The sequence below is a fragment of the Bufo gargarizans genome, chromosome 2 (genome assembly GCF_014858855.1).
Source record: "Bufo gargarizans isolate SCDJY-AF-19 chromosome 2, ASM1485885v1, whole genome shotgun sequence".
Taxonomy (NCBI): Eukaryota; Metazoa; Chordata; class Amphibia; order Anura; family Bufonidae; genus Bufo; species Bufo gargarizans.
This window is the reverse complement of record NC_058081.1, coordinates 696,119,257-696,139,508: the sequence shown is the minus strand read 5'-3', so window position 1 is coordinate 696,139,508 and position 20,252 is coordinate 696,119,257. Positions and strand designations below refer to the sequence as shown.

Sequence of the window (20,252 nt, the reverse complement as noted above, 5' to 3'; positions counted from 1 at the left end):
TACTCCAGAATGTTATGAAGAGTGATCAGATGAATTGCATAGTCCTTCTTTGCCATGAAAATTAACTTAATCCCCAAAAAAACTTTCCACTGCATTTCATTGCTGTCATTAAAGGACCTGATGAGATCATTTCAGTAATCATCTTGTTAACTCAGGTGAGAATGTTGACGAGCACAAGGCTGGCGATCATGTCAGGCTGATTGGGTTAAAATGGCAGACTTGACCTGTTAAAAGGAGGGTGATGCTTGAAATCATTGTTCTTCCATTGTTAACCATGGTGACCTGCAAAGAAACGCGTGCAGCCATCATTGCGCTGCATAAAAATGGCTTCACAGGCAAGGATATTGTGGCTAAGATTGCACCTCAATCAACAATTTATAGGATCATCAAGAACTTCAAGGAAAGAGGTTCAATTCTTGTTAAGAAGGCTTCAGGGCATCCAAGAAAGTCCAGCAAGCGACAGGATCGTCTCCTAAAGAGGATTCAGCTGCGGGATCGGCGTGCCACCAGTGCAGAGCTTGCTCAGGAATGGCAGCAGGCAGGTGTGAGCGCATCTGCACGCACAGTGAGGCGAAGACTTTTGGAAGATGGCCTGGTGTCAAGAAGGGCAGCAAAGAAGCCACTTCTCTCCAAAAAAAACATCAGGGACAGATTGATCTTCTGCAGAAAATATGGTGAATGGACTGCTGAGGACTGGGGCAAAGTCATATTCTCCGATGAAGCCTCTTTCCGATTGTTTGGGGCATCAGGAAAAAGGCTTGTCCGGAGAAGAAAAGGTGAGCGCTACCATCAGTCCTGTGTGATGCCAACAGTAAAGCATCCTGAGACCATTCATGTGTGGGGTTGCTTCTCATCCAAGGGAGTGGGCTCACTCACAATTTTGCCCCAAAACACAGCCATGAATAAAGAATGGTACCAAAACACCCTCCAACAGCAACTTCTTCCAACAATCCAACAACAGTTTGGTGAAGAACAATTTTCTTGTTCTTGTTCTTGTTGTGCATTTTCCAGCACGATGGAGCACCGTGCCATAAGGCAAAAGTAATAACTAAGTGGCTCAGAGACCAAAACGTTGACATTTTGGGTCCATGGCCTGGAAACTCCCCAGATCTTAATCCCATTGAGAACTTGTTGACAAACTCCAAAAAGTGATTATGAAAGAATGGGTTGCTATCAGTCAGGAATTGGCCCAGAAGTTGATTGAGAGCATGCCCAGTCGAATTGCAGAGGTCCTGAAAAAGAAGGGCCAAAACTGAAAATACTGACTCTTTGCATAAATGTCATGTAATTGTCGATAAAAGCCTTTGAAACGTATGAAGTGCGTGTAATTATATTTCACTACATCACAGAAACAACTGAAACAAAGATCTAAAAGCAGTTTAGCAGCAAACTTTGTGAAAACTAATATTTGTGTCATTCTCCAAACTTTTGGCCACGACTGTATATACAGCGACATAAAAGGCCTTTTCTGTCAGGTTAATGCCTAATTTTTGGGGCCTGTACTGGCCTACAGTAAAAATTTTATCCAGTGATTGCCTAATGTACCTCCAGCCACATAATCACAAATTCTTTTCTGTCAGGTTAATGCCTAATTTTTGGGGCCTGTACTGGCCTACAGTAACATTTTTAGCCAGTGACCGCCTAATGTACCTCCAGCCACATAATCACAAGTTTTTTTCCGTCAGGTGAATGCCTAATTTTTGGGGCCTGTACTCCAGTGGCCTACAGTAACATTTTTATCCAGTGACCGCCTAATGTACATATGTAGCAGGGTTAGCACTCAAGCTCTTAACTCAAATTTCCCTAACTCATCGCGTTATCTTGAGACAAAAGCCATTGAAAAGCAATTGAAGGTGTTTGCTTAACTCATTTAGTTCAGGCTACTTTCACACTGGTGTTTTGGCTTTCCATTTGTGAGATCCTAATTTTTGGGGCCTCTACTCCCGTGGCCTAAAATAAAATGTTTCTAGTTTCCAGCAAGGCACATTTTTGAGAGTTTCCCTTTAAGACGCATAAAAATGGCCCCTGATTAAAATAATTTTTTTTGTGGGAATTTTTGTCAATAATCCCCCACTGTTCATGTTGTGGGACTATTTGTGCACTTCTAATAAGTATTTGGTGGCTGCAAATATGACCTAAAGGTTTTTCAGGTTCTCCTGCCATTAAAGTCAATGGGGCTTGCTGCAAACTCGTGGTTCGCGAACATTTGATCGCGAACGCACGGTCGTGTTCGCGAACCGTCCCGGCCGATGTTCGTCAATCACTACTGGTGTGTATGTTCACCTTCCAGCGGGACAATGACCCTGAACATACAGCCAGAGCTACAATGGAATGGCTTAGATAATGCATGCTCAACCTGCGGCCCTCCAGCGGTTGTAAAACTACAACTCCCACAATGCCCTGCTGTAGGCTGATAGCTGTAGGCTGTTCGGGCATGCTGGGAGTTGTAGTTTTGCAATATCTGGAGGGCCGCAGGTTGAGCATGCCTGGCTTAGATCAAAGCATGTTCATGTGTTAGAATGGTCCAGTCAAAGTCCAGACCTAAGTCCCACTGAAAATCTGTGACAAGACTTGAAAATTGCTATTCACAGACGCTCTCCATCCAATCTGACTGAGCTTGTGCTATTTTGCAAAGTAGAATGGGCAAACATTTCAGCTTCTAGATGTGCAAAGCTGATAGAGACCTACACCAAAAGCTGTAATTGCAGCGGAAGTAGGTCCTACAATGTATTGACTGAAGGGGACCAAATACAAGAGCACGCCATACTTTCCAGTTTTTTATTTATTAAAAATTTTGAAATCCATATATCGTTTTTTTTCCACTTCACACATACTCGCTTCTATAAAATCCCAATAAAATATATTTACGTTTGTGGGTGTAATGTGGAAAAGTTCAAGAGGTATGGATACTTTTTCAAGGCACTGTATAATATCTGATTTTCATTTTATTATATCAATCATGGTATAACCCCCTTTTTTCATGCTGTTTTTAGAACATAAAGGCTGTGCTTATGAGTCCATATTTTTTCTATACCCAGGGCACATTAATCGATAGATGCAAAAGAATTGGGTCAATTTCATGTGCTTCTCTTATATTTGCAAGTAAATCCTTGTCATGGATTACCTCCAGGAAATTGGACTTCATTAAGGGACAAACTCCACTGAACTTGCTTGGGAGACAACCATTCGGTAGACTTTACAATCTCTAGATAACAGTGGTCAGTATTTGCTGGACTGTTCCTTCTGCATTCCTTGAAAGCAGAAATGATGGCTAGGAGCTCCTTGTTTTCCACATACTTCTCTGAAGAAATGAGAAGGAGAAATAAGCACAAAGAGGTAGAAAATCTTTCTTTCTCATTCTTTGTGATAGAATTGCCCTTGTTGCATTAAGCCACATCCATTACCACAATAAAGGTTAGTTTAGGGTTAGGAAGAACCTTGTGTTTAGACAGGACAGCACATAATTGGGCTGAAGAAACCACACAAAATGTATCTATTTCTTCATTTAATTGGTTCATTGGTGGAGTTATACTCCAAAATTCCTAAGTTTGAGTCCATGTGCATATAACCCTAGCAGAGAAATATATTTTTTTTTATTGAATTCACATTTTTACCATTTAGTATACAGTGACTGTTCTCTTAGAAGCATTGGTTGGACTTCCATGGGAAAGCTATAAAGCCCCAAACGCATCCAAAGCATGTGTTTTTCTCTGTATCTTACTATATTTCCATTTCATTACTCCTAACATATGAAGAATGATGACATAGCTGTGAATGAGGGGTGGAAGTGGTGGCTTTGTTTAGGGCACGTTCACATCTGCATTTAGAAAGACGGCAGGCTGTTCAAGCAGAGAAACAGCCTGTCAGAGTCCACCGTTTGCACAATTTTTTGTCCCGCTGAAAACCAGCATTTCTGCAAGAAGGGGTACGGATCCAAATAAGGAACCAGCTGTTCACGGCATTATCTGGCTATGCTGGACACGGTAAACTCTAGCAGACTTTTCCTCTGCCAGAACAGCCTGATGGAATTTTTAATGCAAATGTGAACATACCCTTTCCTGTATGCACAGCTTAAAAAAAGAAGAGAGAGCATGTGGAGGCACGGCAGCATCTTGTTAAATTAATACCCATATACATGTCGCCTACAGGGGGGTTTTACAAAAAAAATGGCACAGCAGGTTAAATTTGGCTAGTGTTAGTGGAGGTGTAATAGATCATTTCCTCCACTGTAGGGAGCCAAAGTATTGTCTCTGACAAGAGTCTGTATTTCATCTGTGGTGATCAGATCAACATTTCACCTTTTGGAATACCACAGTGTACTCTTTTTTATTTCTTTGTTTGATTTATTTTCTTTCTTTCAGTTTTTTTTTTTTAAACAAGACCCATAGGTAGAAATTTATCATCAGGAAAGTTTTAAGTCAGTTTTGCAGGATTCGTTGTAATTTGTGCCAAATGTATCAAATGTTTGAAAAATTTGGTGTACTGTAGAGAGAATGTGTCATCAGAAAGCGACCTATTGTTTAAATCACAATTTTATGTTGAACTTGTTTTTTTTTGAATTTTTGGTGACTTTTGTTTTAATTCTCCATGTCACTATTCTATAAACTAAATATCTAAAATTGTGCATTTTTTTCACACTAGACCTAACAATCTGTTTAGACTGCCTGTTCTGTTCAGGTAACTTTTCAGTAGCTATCGCATTATCATCGCAGGCAGGATTACAATGGAAGATATCACCTTTGCATAGATAACACAGGATCCACCATTCGCAATAGGTGATATCATAGCTTACAGTATGTACTCCCTTCTGACCTATGCGTATCTCCCAAAAATGTCAATGGGGTGAGTTCCTGTCCATTGTATTTGTGGTCCAAGTGGTTTCCCTAAAAAAAACAGGGAGACTTGACATACTTTAGGCCTAGTGGCCAGTGTGTAAACTGCAGTTAAAAAAAAAATATAGTGACATGGAAAATGAAAAAAAAAACTTTTAAAATTCTAAAAAAATATATTTAACATTAAAACTTGATTTAAACAATAGGTTGTTTTCTGACCACACATTCCCTTTAAAGGGAACCTGTCACCTGGATTTGGGGTATAGAGCTGAGGGCATGGGTTGCTATATGTCCGCTAGCACATCCGCAATACCCAGTCCCCATAGCTCTGTGTGCTTTTATTGTGTTAAAAAACAGATTTGATACATATGCTAATTAACCTGAGATGAGTCCTGTCCCTGACTCATCTTAGGGACAGGACTCTTCTCAGATTAATTTGCATATGTATCAAATCGTTTTTTTTACACAATAAAAGCACACAGAGCTATGGGGACTGGGTAATGTGGATGTGCTAGCGGCCATCTAGCAATCCATGTCCTCAGCTCTTTGCACAAAATCCCGGTGACAGGTTCCCTTTAAGTCTAACACTTCAGTCTTTATATGTTAGACAACAATTTCTACACTTATCTCTTTACTACAGATTTTTTTTAAACTTTTAACAAAGTCATAGTTGATAAATCTGGAGTGAACCCAGAATTCTGGAGTGCAGGGCTTGATAAATTCTCTTTATAAGATTTTCTTTTAATTCAAAGTTAAATGGAGTTAATAGACTTTAATGACTTCATTTATGTCTGATTTTGGCAGTAATTGTGCAGTTTGAAAGCCTGCATTTCAAATTATGCCAACATTTGCAACTGTAAAACCAAAAACGGGTCAACAAAGTTCTCGGGAACAAGCATTAAATGTACTCTTAGCTTTATTTATCAAAGGCATACTGTAGGTTAAAAAATTTGTGGCACAGGTGAAAAGAAACGCAAGTCAGACAATTCCTAAGGCTTGAGGAACAATTCTGGCTAATTATCCTCTATATAACAGTTGGTGCCAAGTACATCAGTATTAATTAATGTGGGCCAATATCTTATATCTTTTAGGAGTTATGTAGGGGAAATTTAGAACTAAGATATTTTTCTTAGTTTATTCCTTTTGAGATTTAATATGTTTGGTTTAACAAATAAAATATACACTTAAAATTAATCCTCCAATATGCAAAAGATATCAGACAGAATACAGTTGGGACGCAATGTATCCGGAGTGGGACACACTGATTGCTATTGGTATGGTTTTTTAACCCCTTTGTGACCGCCAACAATAAATTTACGTTGGTGGCCAGGCATTTAAAAATGGTGCCCGCTTGTGCGTGCAGCAGGCAACTGTTGTTTTAAACAGCATACATCCGGCACTAATGAACAGACTTTTAACAGAAAGTCAAAAGTTTTTTGTTTTTTTTTGCAGTATTAAAATGGAAGAAAAACTAATAATCGTACTGACCTATAGAATAAAAATAACAGGTCAATTTCACCGCATAGAAATTGGTGAAAAAAAACCCCACATAAAAATACGGCAGAATAATGTTTGTTTTTTTAATTCCACCCCATTTGGATTTAATTTATATCATAAACATGTATGTTGTAACAGTTAGATGGAATTGATGACTGTGGTCTATGTAATATTAAAAGCACCATATACCATCCTGACAATAATCTTTGGAATTTGAAACAAATAAAGGACCAGCCGGACAGAATACAGATACTTTGTCTTTATTCCGAGGTCAATGGTAACTGAAGATCCTGTTCCCATGCGCTTAGAAGAAAAGATGAGGGGAATCAATATGTGGGAAACTCAATACCTTATAAATAACTAATAGAGAATGATGAGTCATATCTCTGTGATTACACATATATTTAAACGTCATTAGTTCCTGACTGGTAAAAAGTTTGAGGGAATTGATGTGTTGATATTGGGTCTTTCGCCACATTCCAAGACATTGTTTTATCATAACTAAGAGATCCTAGTCAAGCAGGACTGTAGTTTAAAAAATAACATCTGATTTCCAAGGTGCAAAATAAGGAAAGCCCAGAATTGGTAACATTGGTGAAGGTATTGAGGAAAGGCCAGAGGGAACAAAACTTTTTGCGCAAACACATATCGTTAGTCCAATAGTTGGATGAGTTTGAATCTTATGGGAAGGTAGTTTCTTTTCCAATGGTAAGGACTCCAGAAGCATTTCTCAAAAAGTTTAATCTTCTGATACCCATCTTTTAATTGGGTCATGACATTAACCAATAATCCATGTAAAGTGTGTTGCACCGATAATAAGAGACAAAATCTGAGAGTCCAATTTTTAGGTCTCCGTAACAACATCTTAGCTAACCGAATGCGCTTCCCTTCCCATATTAACTTGTTGTCACGCTTATAGGGATTGAAAGAAAGCATGCAGTATTCTAATAGGTATTATCTGAAGAAGAAGTATCTAGGTAAGAACATTCACTTCTACAATTGCACATTGTCCAAGCCAAAAAATAACAGAATTTCCCATTTTCTGTAAAGCTACTTTCATATCTGGGACAGGGAGATCCAGCCTCCTGATCCAGCAGCGAATGCCAGGAATCGGTGGCGTGCAGCAGTTTGTTGTCTGGCCAATTCTCGTCATTTTTGCAGCTGGATTTCTGTTGGACCCCATTAAACTTAATGGGGCCAGCGGACATTCTGTTTGCAATCAACAGTGCTGGATCCAGTGAATTCAAGCAGGCTGTCCTCTGCCACAGATCTTAAAGTAGCCATAATCTAATTTTATAAACACCAACATTGAAGAAAAATTGTTATGTAAGATTGCTGAATCCACCGTCAAGTTTATCCCAAGATATTTTAGAGTTCTGGTTGCCCATCATAATAAAAACAAGACTTCTAATTCAGCTTTCAAGTCCTAGGATAATAATATGCTCAAGTCTTCTGATTTTGACATGAATATCCAACAGGATGACAATGAAGAGAAACGGTTGAATTCTGACATCACGTTTGGCAAGGTTGTGTGGAACTTGGGAACAAAAATCATTTGTGTTTGCTACCTTGTGTACACCTGTAGATATGTGAACACCTGGTATCTGGATTAGATCGAATGGTTCCAAGGTCGAGACAAATAGAATCGGTGACAGCAGACATCTTTTTTATGTCTCCTTATAAAGAGAAGGAAGGAAAGAGGGTCAAATAAATCCTCGCATGTGCTGTGGGGCAAGAGTACAGAAGCAAAATCCTGGACAGTATTGACAATTCCAGACCAAGATGGTAGCTTCATTATAAGACCATTTTACCCATTCAAATGGCTTGTGTGGAACTTTGAGATTCAGCATGATGTCTAACATTATAGCTCTAACAGTGTTGTCCGTCTGCTCTCGCAATATTACTGGTCGGTAGCTGGTACATTTAACAGGATCTTTACTTTCCTTGCCAATCACCAATCCCTGTGGAATCTAATTCAATGCATCAAGAAAATGTGACATTCAGGCATCAAACATTTTACAAAAAGAGGAAGAACCCATCGGGTTCATGGATTTTAACTGTAGGAGTATTGCTATTAGTTTAATAATACGAGAAAACTAGAATGTTAATTATAGTAAAAAGCTATCTCAGATATCAGGTTAGAAGGAATTGGAGTTCCCCTGAAATATTATGAGACACTTAGAATTTTCCAAACTCTTCTGTAAATTTTTATGATCCAAACACTTTTAGCTCACTAGATGTCAGTATGCATGGTCTACAAGATTTAATCTACTTCCTACTGATAGTTTTGTCCCATACTCTATCCGGCCTATTACTAGACTTATAAATCAACTCATACATTTTGCCAGGAAAACTTTTGTATTCAGTATCAGTTACAAAGCTATTGTAATGTTGCCAGCTGTTCACAAGACCGCAGAAATGGACTTCACCTAAAGCAGTCACTTTTTCCAAGTAATAACAGTGAGATACTTCCAGGGCTTACATTAATGAAGCACATATCAAGACCGGCAGACAATAATGTAATGAAATAAACTCACCAACAGATAACAGAAACTGAATGATGGCCACAAAGAGAGGAGGTAGGTGTCCGGCAGTGGAGTTGATAGGACATGGTGATGGCATACAATTTGAAAGCCGATGACTTACAGTTATAATACTGAACTGACCCTGCTCTGAAATACAAGACAGCCAAGAAAAATAAAAAAACAACTTAGCAAACAGATAAACTTCTGTGCTGGCAACAATGAAAAGCCAAAGGACCACAAGTCCCAGGGTACATGGATACAACAAGATCAAGGTACTGAATATGGAAACAAATACACAGAGCAAACACTATCCCCAGCAACCAGAGAAGCAAAAAGCCTAGACATATAAAGGCTAAGCAAGCAAAGGCTCCAGTCCACCCCAGTTTCACCAGGCCAAGCTAAGCAATACCTTAACAAAAACTCAGATGCCAGGCAGTTGTTTAACAACTGCTCCAACAATGCTAGTAGCAATTGGATATGGCAACAAGGTATTGTTAAGCTGCCAATGAGAAGGCTTAAAGCCCTTTTACATCGTCCAATGCTTAGGAAATTATCAGGAACAAACATTTCCAATAATTGCCTGATTGTAAGCGAAGGAGATGATTGCTGTATGGACAGAACCCAGGACTGCAGCGGTGAATGGGGAAGCACTGGTAGCAGATCACCGCTGAACACGGCACCCGGGACTGCGGCGGTAAGCAGGGGAACAGCGGCGCACAGCAGCTGCTGTTACAGAATAATGACAAGTAAATATATTAAAGGCTCCTATGTACACCAGAGTGCCATTTAGAAAAAATGGAGGGCAGAAGTAATAATTTAAAAAATTATCTATAATATATCTATACATATATATATATACAGTACAGACCAAAGGTTTGGACACACCTTCTCATTCAAAGAATTTTCTTTATTTTCATGACTATGAAAATTTGAGATTTACACTGAAGGCATAAAAACTATGAATTAACACATGTGGAATTATATACATAACAAAAAAGTGTGAAACAACTGAAAATATGTCATATTCTAGGTTCTTCAAAGTAGCCACCTTTTGCTTTGGCATTCTCTTGATGAGCTTCAAGAGGTAGTCACCTGAAATGGTTTTCACTTCACAGGTGTGCCCTGTCAGGTTTAATAAGTGGGATTTCTTGCCTTATAAATGGGGTTGGGACCATCAGTTGCGTTGTGGAGAAGTCAGGTGGATACACAGCTGATAGTCCTACTGAATAGACTGTTATAATTTGTATTATGGCAAGAAAAAAGCAGCTAAGTAAAGAAAAACGAGTGGCCATCATTACTTTAAGAAATGAAGGTCAGTCAGTCCAAAAAATTGGGAAAACTTTGAAAGTGTCCCCAAGTGCAGTCACAAAAACCATCAAGCGCTACAAAGAAACTGGCTCACATGCGGACCGCGCCAGGAAAGGATGACCAAGAGTCACCTCTGCTGCGGAGGATAAGTTCATCCGAGTCACCAGCCTCAGAAATCGCAGGTTAACAGCAGCTCAGATTAGAGACCAGGTCAATGCCACACAGAGTTCTAGCAGCAGACACATCTCTAGAACAACTGTTAAGAGGAGACTGTGTGAATCAGGCCTTCATGGTAGAATATCTGTGCTTTGGTCTGATGAGTCCAAATTTGAGATCTTTGGTTCCAACCACCGTGTCTTTGTGCGATGCAGAAAAGGTGAACGGATGGACTCTACATGCCTGGTTCCCACCGTGAAGCATGGAGGAGAAGGTGTGATGGTGTGGGGTTGCTTTGCTGGTGACACTGTTGGGGATTTATTCAAAATTGAAGGCATACTGAATCAGCATGGCTACCACAGCATCTTGCAGCGGCATGCTATTCCATCCGGTTTGCGTTTAGTTAGACCATCATTTATTTTTCAACAGGACAATGACCCCAAACACCCCTCCAGGCTGTGTAAGGGCTATTTGACCATGAAGGAGAGTGCTGGGGTGCTGCGCCAGATAACCTGGCCTCCACAGTCACCGGACCTGAACCCAATAGAGATGGTTTGGGGTGAGCTGGACCACAGAGTGAAGGGAAAAGGGCCAACATGTGCTAAGCATCTCTGGGAACTACTTCAAGACTGTTGGAAGACCATTTCAGGTGACTACCTCTTGAAGCTCATCAAGAGAATGCCAAGAGTGTGCAAAGCAGTAATCAAAGCAAAAGGTGGCTACTTTAAAGAACCTAGAATATGACATATTTTCAGTTGTTTCACACTTTTTTGTTATGTATATAATTCCACCTGTGTTAATTCATAGTTTTGATGCCTTTAGTGTGAATCTCAAATTTTCATAGTCATGAAAATAAAGAAAACTCTTTGAATGAGAAGGTGTGTCCAAACTTTTGGTCTGTACTGTATATATATATATATATATATATATATATATATGCAGGTATATGCTCACTGAAAAAATAATGCACCCAGATAGAAATGTTTCAGGCATATATGTAAATGATTACAGGTGTGGTCTGATTAGAAACTGGGTCTTGCCACAAGAGGACATAAATGTGCTTTCCCTTCTGCACTATAAAAAGCTCTCAGATGCTACTTACGGGTAGTGTACCTCTTAGTAGGAGACTGGTGACTGCTGGACATGCCTCTACAGCACATGCAAATATATTTTCGATAGTTTTTTCAACAAATTGCCCGCAATCTAGGCTCTTGAATTCACCTTTGTCCCCATCCTGAGGTTCAGACCAATAACTTATTGACCACTTATTATAATGTGATATTTTGTGAAATGCATTTTCCAAACATTCACGTGGTATGATATACATCGGTCTAAAGCCCACACTTCGTGAAGATATAAGTGAGGGACATGAACATGTGGAGTCACTGTGGGTAGAAATACATGGTGCTAAAAACAATAATAAATTACTAATAGGAGTTTACTATAAACCACCTAATATACCAGAGTCCACAGAAAATCTACTACTAAACGAGATAGACGAGGCAGCAAATCATAATGAGGTGGTTATTATGGGGGACTTTAACTACCCAGATATAGACTGGGAAACTGAAACTTGTATATCTCATAAAGGAAACAGGTTCTTGCCAATAACCAAAGACAATTACCTCTCCCAACTGGTTCAGGACCCGACTAGAGGGACGGCCATACTAGACTTAGTATTAACCAATAGGCCTGACAGAACAACAGACGTGCAGGTTGGGGGACACCTGGGAAATAGTGACCACAAAGTAATAACCTTCCAATTATCATTCAAGAGAGCGTTTCTACAGGGAGAAACAAAAATACCAAACTTCAAAAAAGCTAAATTTAGCCAACTAAGAGAGGCCATAGGCCTAACTAAATGGGATAAAGTCCTCACAAATAAAAATGGGATATCTTTAAAAGCATCCTAAAATCTCAATGTGAGAGGTACATACCGTATGGGAATAAAAGGTTAAGGAACAAAAAGAAACCAATGAGGATAAACAGAACTGTAAAGAAAGCAATAAATGACAAAAAGAAAGCATATAAAACACTAAAACAGGAAGGTAGCACAGAAGCACTGAAAAACTATAAGGAAAAAAATAGAACATGTAAAAAACAAATAAAAGCGGCCAAACTAGAGACTGAGAGATTAATTGCCAAAGAGAGTAAAACTAACCCTAAAATGTTCTTCAATTATATAAATGTTAAAAAGTATAAATCTGAAGGTGTCGGCCCGTTAAAGAGTAATGAGGGGGGAGTCGCAGAGAGCGACGAGGAGAAAGCAAAGCTGTTAAATATTTTGTCCTGTCTGACCCAGGAAGAAGTGCAACAGCGACTTAAAAAGATTAAAATAGACAAATCGCCAGGACCGGATGGCATACACCCCCGTATCCTAAGAGAATCAAGTAATGTCATAGCCAGACCCTTATTTCTGATATTTGCAGATTCTATATTGACAGGGAATGTCCCACAGGATTGGCGCATGGCAAATGTGGTGCCAATATTCAAAAAGGGTCCAAAAACAGAGCCTGGAAACTATAGGCCGGTAAGTTTAACATCTGTTGTGGGTAAACTGTTTGAAGGTTTTCTGAGAGATGCTATGTTAGAGCATCTTAACGGAAATAAGCAAATAACGTCATATCAGCATGGCTTCGTGAGGGATAGGTCATGTCAAACAAATTTAATCAGTTTCTATGAGGAGGTAAGTTCTAGACTTGACAGTGGCGAATCAATGGATGTCGTGTATCTGGACTTCTCCAAAGCATTTGACACTGTACCACATAAAAGGTTAGTATATAAAATGAGAATGCTCGGACTGGGAGAAAACGTCTGTAAGTGGGTAAGTAACTGGCTCAATGATAGAAAACAGAGGGTGGTTATTAATGGTAAATACTCAGATTGGGTCACTGTCACTAGTGGAGTACCTCAGGGGTCAGTATTGGGCCCTATTCTGTTCAATATATTTATTAATGATCTTGTAGAAGGCTTGCATAGTAAAATATCAATTTTCGCAGATGACACTAGACTGTGTAAAGCAGGGGTGTCAAACTCAAATGCATCGGGGGCCGCATCAGCAGTTTGGTCACCCTCAAAGGGCCGGTTGTATCTGTAGGACTATGTGTCCACTCACTGTATAATCGTATCTCTAATAGTTAATGGTTACCGTATGTATATAATTGCATAAGGAGCGCTGACAGTGGCGTTGCTAGGGCTGGTGTCACCCGGTGCAGTAAAAAATGGTGTCACCCCCCAAGCCCCCCCCCCTAGTAGTTATTAACCCCTTTTAGCAGTCCTCTGCTGGGCCTGCTGAAAGGGGTTAATTATAACTACTGTGGGAGCATAAGAGGGAATAAATAACTACACTGAAGAGGGGACTGAAAGGGGTTAATAAATACTGTTAAGGAGGGACTGCTGAAAGAGATTAATAACTACTGTGAAGGGGCTTCACAGTAGTTATTAACCCCTTTCAGCAGCCCCCTTCACAGTAATTATTAACCCCTTTCAGCAGTCCCCCTTCACAGTAGTTATTAACCCCTTTCAGCAGCCCCCTCTTCATAGTTATTTCCCCCTTTCAGCAGTCCCCCTTCACAGTAGTTATTAACCCCAGCAGTCCCCCCTTCACTGAAGGGGGACTGCTGAGTTTAATAAATACTGTGAAGACTGCTGAAAGGGGTTAACTACTATGAAGGGGCTTCACAGTAGTTATTAACCCCTTTTTCAGCAGTCCCCCATTCACAGTATTTATTAACCCCTTTCAGTCCCCTCTTCAGTGTAGCTAATTATTCCCCCCTTTGCTCCCACAGTAGTTATAATTAACCCCTTTCAGCAGCGCCAGCCCAGTAGCCATTCACATACGGTCTTTCCCCCCTTTCAAGTTTCACAATCACCAGCCTTCACCTTTTTATTATCATTATCACTTACACTCGATACAGGAGCCGGGAGGATCAGCTGTGAGGGAGGCGGTACTTACATCTACAAGCGCTCGCCGAGAGGAGGGAGGAGGCAGGCCGGGAGGACAGGCGCTGGCAGTGTGAGTCATACAACATGCGCCCACGCCGCCTGCTTAATTCATAAAGTGGGCGGCGCAGGCGCGTGACGTATGACTCACACTGCCAGCGCCCATCCTCCCAGCCTGCCTCCTCCCTCCTCTCGGCGAGCGATTGTAGATGTAAGTACCGCCTCCCTCACAGCTGATCCTCCCGGCTCCTGTATCGGGTGTAAGTGATAATGATAATAAAAAGGTGAAGGCTGGCGGCCGGCGGCGGCGGCTACGCGGGCCACATGACAAGGTCTGGCGGGCCGGATTCGGCCCGCGGGCCTTGTGTTTGACACCCGTGGTGTAAAGTAATTAACACTGATGAGGACAGTATACTACTACAGAGCGATCTGGATAGACTGGAGGCTTGGGCAGATAAGTGGCAGATGAGGTTTAATACTGACAAATGTAAAGTTATGCACATGGGAAGGAATAATGCAAGTCACCAGTACATACTAAATGGTAAAACACTCGGTAACACTGACATGGAAAAATATCTAGAAATTTTAATAAACAGCAAACTAAGCTGCAAAAACCAGTGTCAGGCAGCTGCTGCCAAGGCCAATAAGATAATGGGTTGCATCAAAAGGGGCATAGATGCCCGTGATAAGAACATAGTCCTACCACTTTACAAATCATTAGTCAGACCACACATGGAGTACTGTGTACAGTTCTGGGCTCCAGTGAACAAGGCAGACATAGCAGAGCTGGAGAGGGTCCAGAGGAGGGCAACTAAAGTAATAACTGGAATGGGGCAACTACAGTACCCTGAAAGATTATCAGCATTAGGGTTATTCACTTTAGAAAAAAGACGACTGAGAGGAGATTTAATTAATATGTATAAATATATCAGGGGTCAGTACAGAGATCTATCCCATCATCTATTGATCCCCAGGACTGTGACTGTGACGAGGGGACATCCTCTGCGTCTGGAGGAAAGAAGGTTTGTACACAAACATAGTAGAGGATTATTTACGGTAAGAGCAGTGAGACTATGGAACTCTCTGCCTGAGGAGGTGGTGATGGTGAGTACAATAAAGGAATTCAAGAGGGGCCTGGATGTATTTCTGGAGCATAATAATATTACCAGCTATAGCTACTAGAGAGAGATCGTTGATCCAGGGAGTTATTCTGATTGCCTGATTGGAGTCGGGAAGGAATTTTTATTCCCCTAAAGTGAGGAAAATTGGCTTCTACCTCACAGGGTTTTTTTTTCACTTCCTCTGGATCAACTTGCAGGATAACAGGCCGAACTGGATGGACAAATGTCTTTTTTCGGCCTTATGTACTATGTTACATGTAACCCCAATATTATTAACACCTCTATCATAATACTCTTACCCAATGAATCAACGGTGTTTAAATAATAAATATATAGTGTAAATAAATTAGTTCAAATTATGCCTAAAGAAATGCCCATAACACGACAATTATTATGGTAATAGTGGTATTAATGCTTGTAATGTGGGCAGAAAGCTGCCCAGACATAAGAGCAACAAAATCCTCCAAACCCACAGGTTGCTGCTGGTTATTTTAAATCATTCTCGCAGAACTCCTTTAACCCCTTAGTGACCAAGCCTGTTTGGGCCTTTATGACAAAGCGTTTTTCTTCCTTTTTTCATGGTCTCGTTCCAAGAGCTATAACTTTTTTTTTTTTTTGTCTATATAGCTTTATGAGGGCTTGTTTTTTACGGGACAAGTTGTAGTTTTTAATGGCACCATTTTGGGGTACACATAACTTTCTGATTAACTTTTATTAACTCTTTCTGGGAGTGAGATGGGGAAAAATAGCAATACTGCACTGCGTTTTTTCATTATAAATTTTACGGCGTTCATTTTTCGGTATGAATAACATAATATCTTTATTCTCTGGGTCAGTACGATTACAGTGATACTAAATACTTATAATTTTTTTTATGTTTTACTACTTTTTTTTTCCAATAAAACCCCTTTTATTAACCAAAAAAATGATTTTGCATTGCCACTTCACAAGACCCATAACTTTTCTTTTTTCTTTTTCTATGGAGTTGTGTGAGGGCTTGATTTTTAAGGGACAACTTGTATTTTTCATTGGTATCATTTTGGAGTAAATGGCGCTTTTTGATCGCTTGTTATTACGTTTTTTTCGGTGGAAACTAAGAATAAATTAGAAATTCTGTCTTATATTATTTTTTTTACGGCGTTCACCATAGGGGATAATTTATGTAATATTTATGTAGTCCGGGTCGTTACGGACGCGGCAATACCAAACATATGGGGGATATTTTCTTTTTGCTATATTTTTCATTGAAAAGCGTATTTTCAATGGAAAAAAGAGCATATTTTTTATTTTATGGATTTTTTTTTATTTAATAAATGTGTATTTTTTTTCTATTTTTTTACTACTTAAAAGTCCCACAAGGGGACTATAATATACAGTATTTTGATTGCTTTTAAAATGTAATGCATTATCTCTATAAAGCATTACATTTCAATAGCAATGCTATTCAAACATTTACCAGCAGGCTGCGCCAGAGAGGCACAGCCTGCTGGAGAGAACTGAAGACAGGCTCGGGGCCCTGAATGGAAGCAAGGTAAGCTTCCGAACATCAGCACCCCGCGATCGCATTTTTGGGGTGCTGATGGGAGACAGAGGGAGTCCGCTCCCTCTGTCACCACTTTACATGCAGCGGGCGCCATTGCGCCCAACATGTAAAGGGTTAAACAGCCCGGATCGGCACTTCTGCCGGTCCGGGCTGTTAAAGGCAGGGCCCTGGCTCTCATGTGAGAGCTGGGTCCGCGCTCCCCGCTGCACGGGGGAGCCGTGCAGCGCTAAGACCGGGCCGCCGTAAAAATGCGGCAGCCCAGCCTAAGGCCCCTTAGTGACCGCCTTAAAAACACGTATGGGTGGTCACTAAGGGGTTAAGGAGGGCTAGTTGGATGGATCAACTTGCAGGATAAAAGACTGATCTGGATGGACATAAGTATTTTTTCAGCCTTATAAACTATGTTACTATATGTACTACGACCCTAACAAACGTCCATACTCTTTTATATTGCAGGGTTTGTCTCCCACTCTTTCATGAAAGTACTTTGTATAAGTATGGATTTTTTTATAGAGAGGACATGGATGGAGAACCTTATTCCTGGGTCAGTTAAACAGTCTAATAGACAGTCAAACTTCTCAGAAGGATTTAAAACAGTCTGTGAGAGGAGGATCAGGGCCGCCATTTAGGATTCCATAAAATATTGGATAAATGCCCTAATAAAACTCCACCAAACATGGCCCCATATCTATAATCATGAGTAGGGTGTCTTGATTATTATTCATCATAGGCTCCACATAGCCTTTGTTTGTAATAGGTATAATTATTAATGCTTCCAAGTGTGCTACCAATAGATCGAGACTCATTGATAGGTCTTGAATTGGACAAATCTGTGGTAGAGGCTGTTGCCATCTCATGCATTGTTATAAAGATATTTCTTGTCTTGGATAGTCAGTCCAATAGAGTAAAAATAGGCATATCCAGGAATTGGCATCGCTCACTCGATGACATAGCTAACTGACTTGACAGGCATTTTTACAAACAATGAGATGTACTCATCGATATGAACCCTTTGCCTTTGACTTCTTTCTAGGACTGGTCATAGAATCCTTATCCTCTGTAGAGTCATGCTTAATAAGTCTAGAAGTACCTTAACTTCAACCCTGTCAAATTACACTGTGCCTCTATCCCATGCTTTCCATAGTATTTCTTCTCTATCCAAGTAATAATAAGGTTGACATATCATATTCCTAGCAGCTATACTCCCTGTCTAAATCTTCTTGCCTGTGCGATGCTCATGATCAGCAATAATAAATGTCTCATTCAGTAGCACTTAACACCATTTTGAAAATAATAGTTACTGTGTCATCACTTTACCCCATTCTGGAATTCTTAGATTATTTCTGGCACCTCTTCTTTCAAAACCATCTACAGTCGTGGCCAAAAGTTTTGAGAATTACATAAATATTGAAAATTGGAAAAGTTGCTGCTTAAGTTTTTATAATAGCAATTTGCATATACTCCAGAATGTTATGAAGAGTGATCAGATGAATTGCATAGTCCTTCTTTGCCATGAAAATTAACTTAATCCCAAAAAAAACTTTCCACTGCATTTCATTGCTGTCATTAAAGGACCTGCTGAGATCATTTCAGTAATCGTCTTGTTAACTCAGGTGAGAATGTTGACGAGCACAAGGCTGGAGATCATTATGTCAGGCTGATTGGGTTAAAATGGCAGACTTGACCTGTTAAAAGGAGGGTGATGCTTGAAATCATTGTTCTTCCATTGTTAACCATAGTGACCTGCAAAGAAACGCGTGCAGCCATCATTGCGTCGCATAAAAATGGCTTCACAGGCAAGGATATTGTGGCTACTAAGATTGCACCTCAATCAACAATTTATAGGATCATCAAGAACTTCAAGGAAAGAGGTTCAATTCTTGTTAAGAAGGCTTCAGGGCGTCCAAGAAAGTCCAGCAAGCGCCAGGATCGTCTCCTACAGAGGATTCAGCTGCGGGATCGGCGTGCCACCAGTGCAGAGCTTGCTCAGGAATGGCAACAGGCAGGTGTGAGCGCATCTGCACGCACAGTGAGGCGAAGACTTTTGGAAGATGGCCTGGTGTCAAGAAGGGCAGCAAAGAAGCCACTTCTCTCCAAAAAAAACATCAGGGACAGATTGATCTTCTGCAGAAAATATGGTGAATGGACTGCTGAGGACTGGGGCAAAGTCATATTCTCTGATGAAGCCTCTTTCCGATTGTTTGGGGCATCAGGAAAAAGGCTTGTCCGGAGAAGAAAAGGTGAGCGCTACCATCAGTCCTGTGTCATGCCAACAGTAAAGCATCCAGAGACCATTCATGTGTGGGGTTGCTTCTCATCCAAGGGAGTGGGCTCACTCACAATTTTGCCCAAAAACACAGCCATGAATAAAGAATGGTACCAAAACACCCTCCAACAGCAACTTCTTCCAACAACAGTTTGGTGAAGAACAATGCATTTTCCAGCACGATGGAGCACCGTGCCATAAGGCAAAAGTGATAACTAAGTGGCTCAGGGACCAAAACGTTGACATTTTGGGTCCATGGCCTGGAAACTCCCCAGATCTTAATCCCATTAAGAACTTGTGGTCAATCCTCAAGAGGCGGGTGGACAAACAAAAACCCACTAATTCTGACAAACCCCAAGAAGTGATTATGAAAGAATGGGTTGCTATCAGTCAGGAATTGGCCCAGAAGTTGATTGAGAGCATGCCCAGTCGAATTGCAGAGGTCCTGAAAAAGAAGGGCCAACACTGCAAATACTGACTCTGCATAAATGTCATGTAATTGTCGATAAAAGCCTTTGAAACGTATGAAGTGCATGTAATTATATTTCACTACATCACAGAAACAACTGAAACAAAGATCTAAAAGCAGTTTAGCAGCAAACTTTGTGAAAACTAATATTTGTGTCATTCTCAAAACTTTTGGCCACGACTGTAGGTGAAGAGTCAAATCATAAAGAGGTGTAAAGGAATCATTCCTGTACCATTTTCAAGGCATGCAACTATGCCACTTTTAGGTCCAAAAATCCAGCCTCAGTCGCTAGAATATAAATGTCCAAGACCTCTGGGTCCCCTCCTTACCTTTTGGATGTCTTTTTGATGAGACTGCTCAAGTCTTTTTATCACACCATCTAAGTTGGTTCTGCATGGAATTGCCTAAAACAGGTCCCTCAGAAGCTATATGTCTGCGTGCAAGACAGTTGGTGGAATCATACATGCTAGAGGTACCTGCTGTCTTGTGGAAGACTGCATGCCGTATGGCAGGATAGGAAATACAGAAGTCTCAGTCTGTATAGTGATCACTCTCTTGGCAAGGTTTCTCTGTGTAGCCATGGCAGTCAGAGG

General features: G+C 40.5%; 1 protein-coding gene and 1 long non-coding RNA gene across 7 annotated transcripts in view; one reads left to right on the top strand and one right to left on the bottom strand.

The window, feature by feature from the left end:
- The window catches only part of LOC122929005, a 95,616-nt gene that overhangs the window by 56,188 nt on the left and 19,176 nt on the right, over positions 1-20,252 (top strand). The window lies entirely within an intron of this gene.
- SBK2 (SH3 domain binding kinase family member 2) overlaps positions 1-20,252 on the bottom strand; it is an 84,687-nt gene that overhangs the window by 45,821 nt on the left and 18,614 nt on the right. Inside the window, exons 1-2 of one of the 6 annotated variants that reach the window (XM_044282408.1) lie at positions 8,867-8,963; positions 3,125-3,301 (exon numbers count right to left, since the gene is read on the bottom strand). The exons of 4 other annotated variants lie outside the window; for them this stretch is intronic. Coding sequence is in view for 1 of the 2 variants with exons in the window: in XM_044282404.1 (XP_044138339.1) it covers positions 8,867-8,940 (74 nt within the window). In the remaining variant the exon portion in view is untranslated. Of the gene's footprint in view, positions 1-3,124; positions 3,302-8,866; positions 8,964-20,252 lie in introns of those variants that run through there. One more of the 6 variants, XM_044282404.1, reaches the window with a different exon arrangement.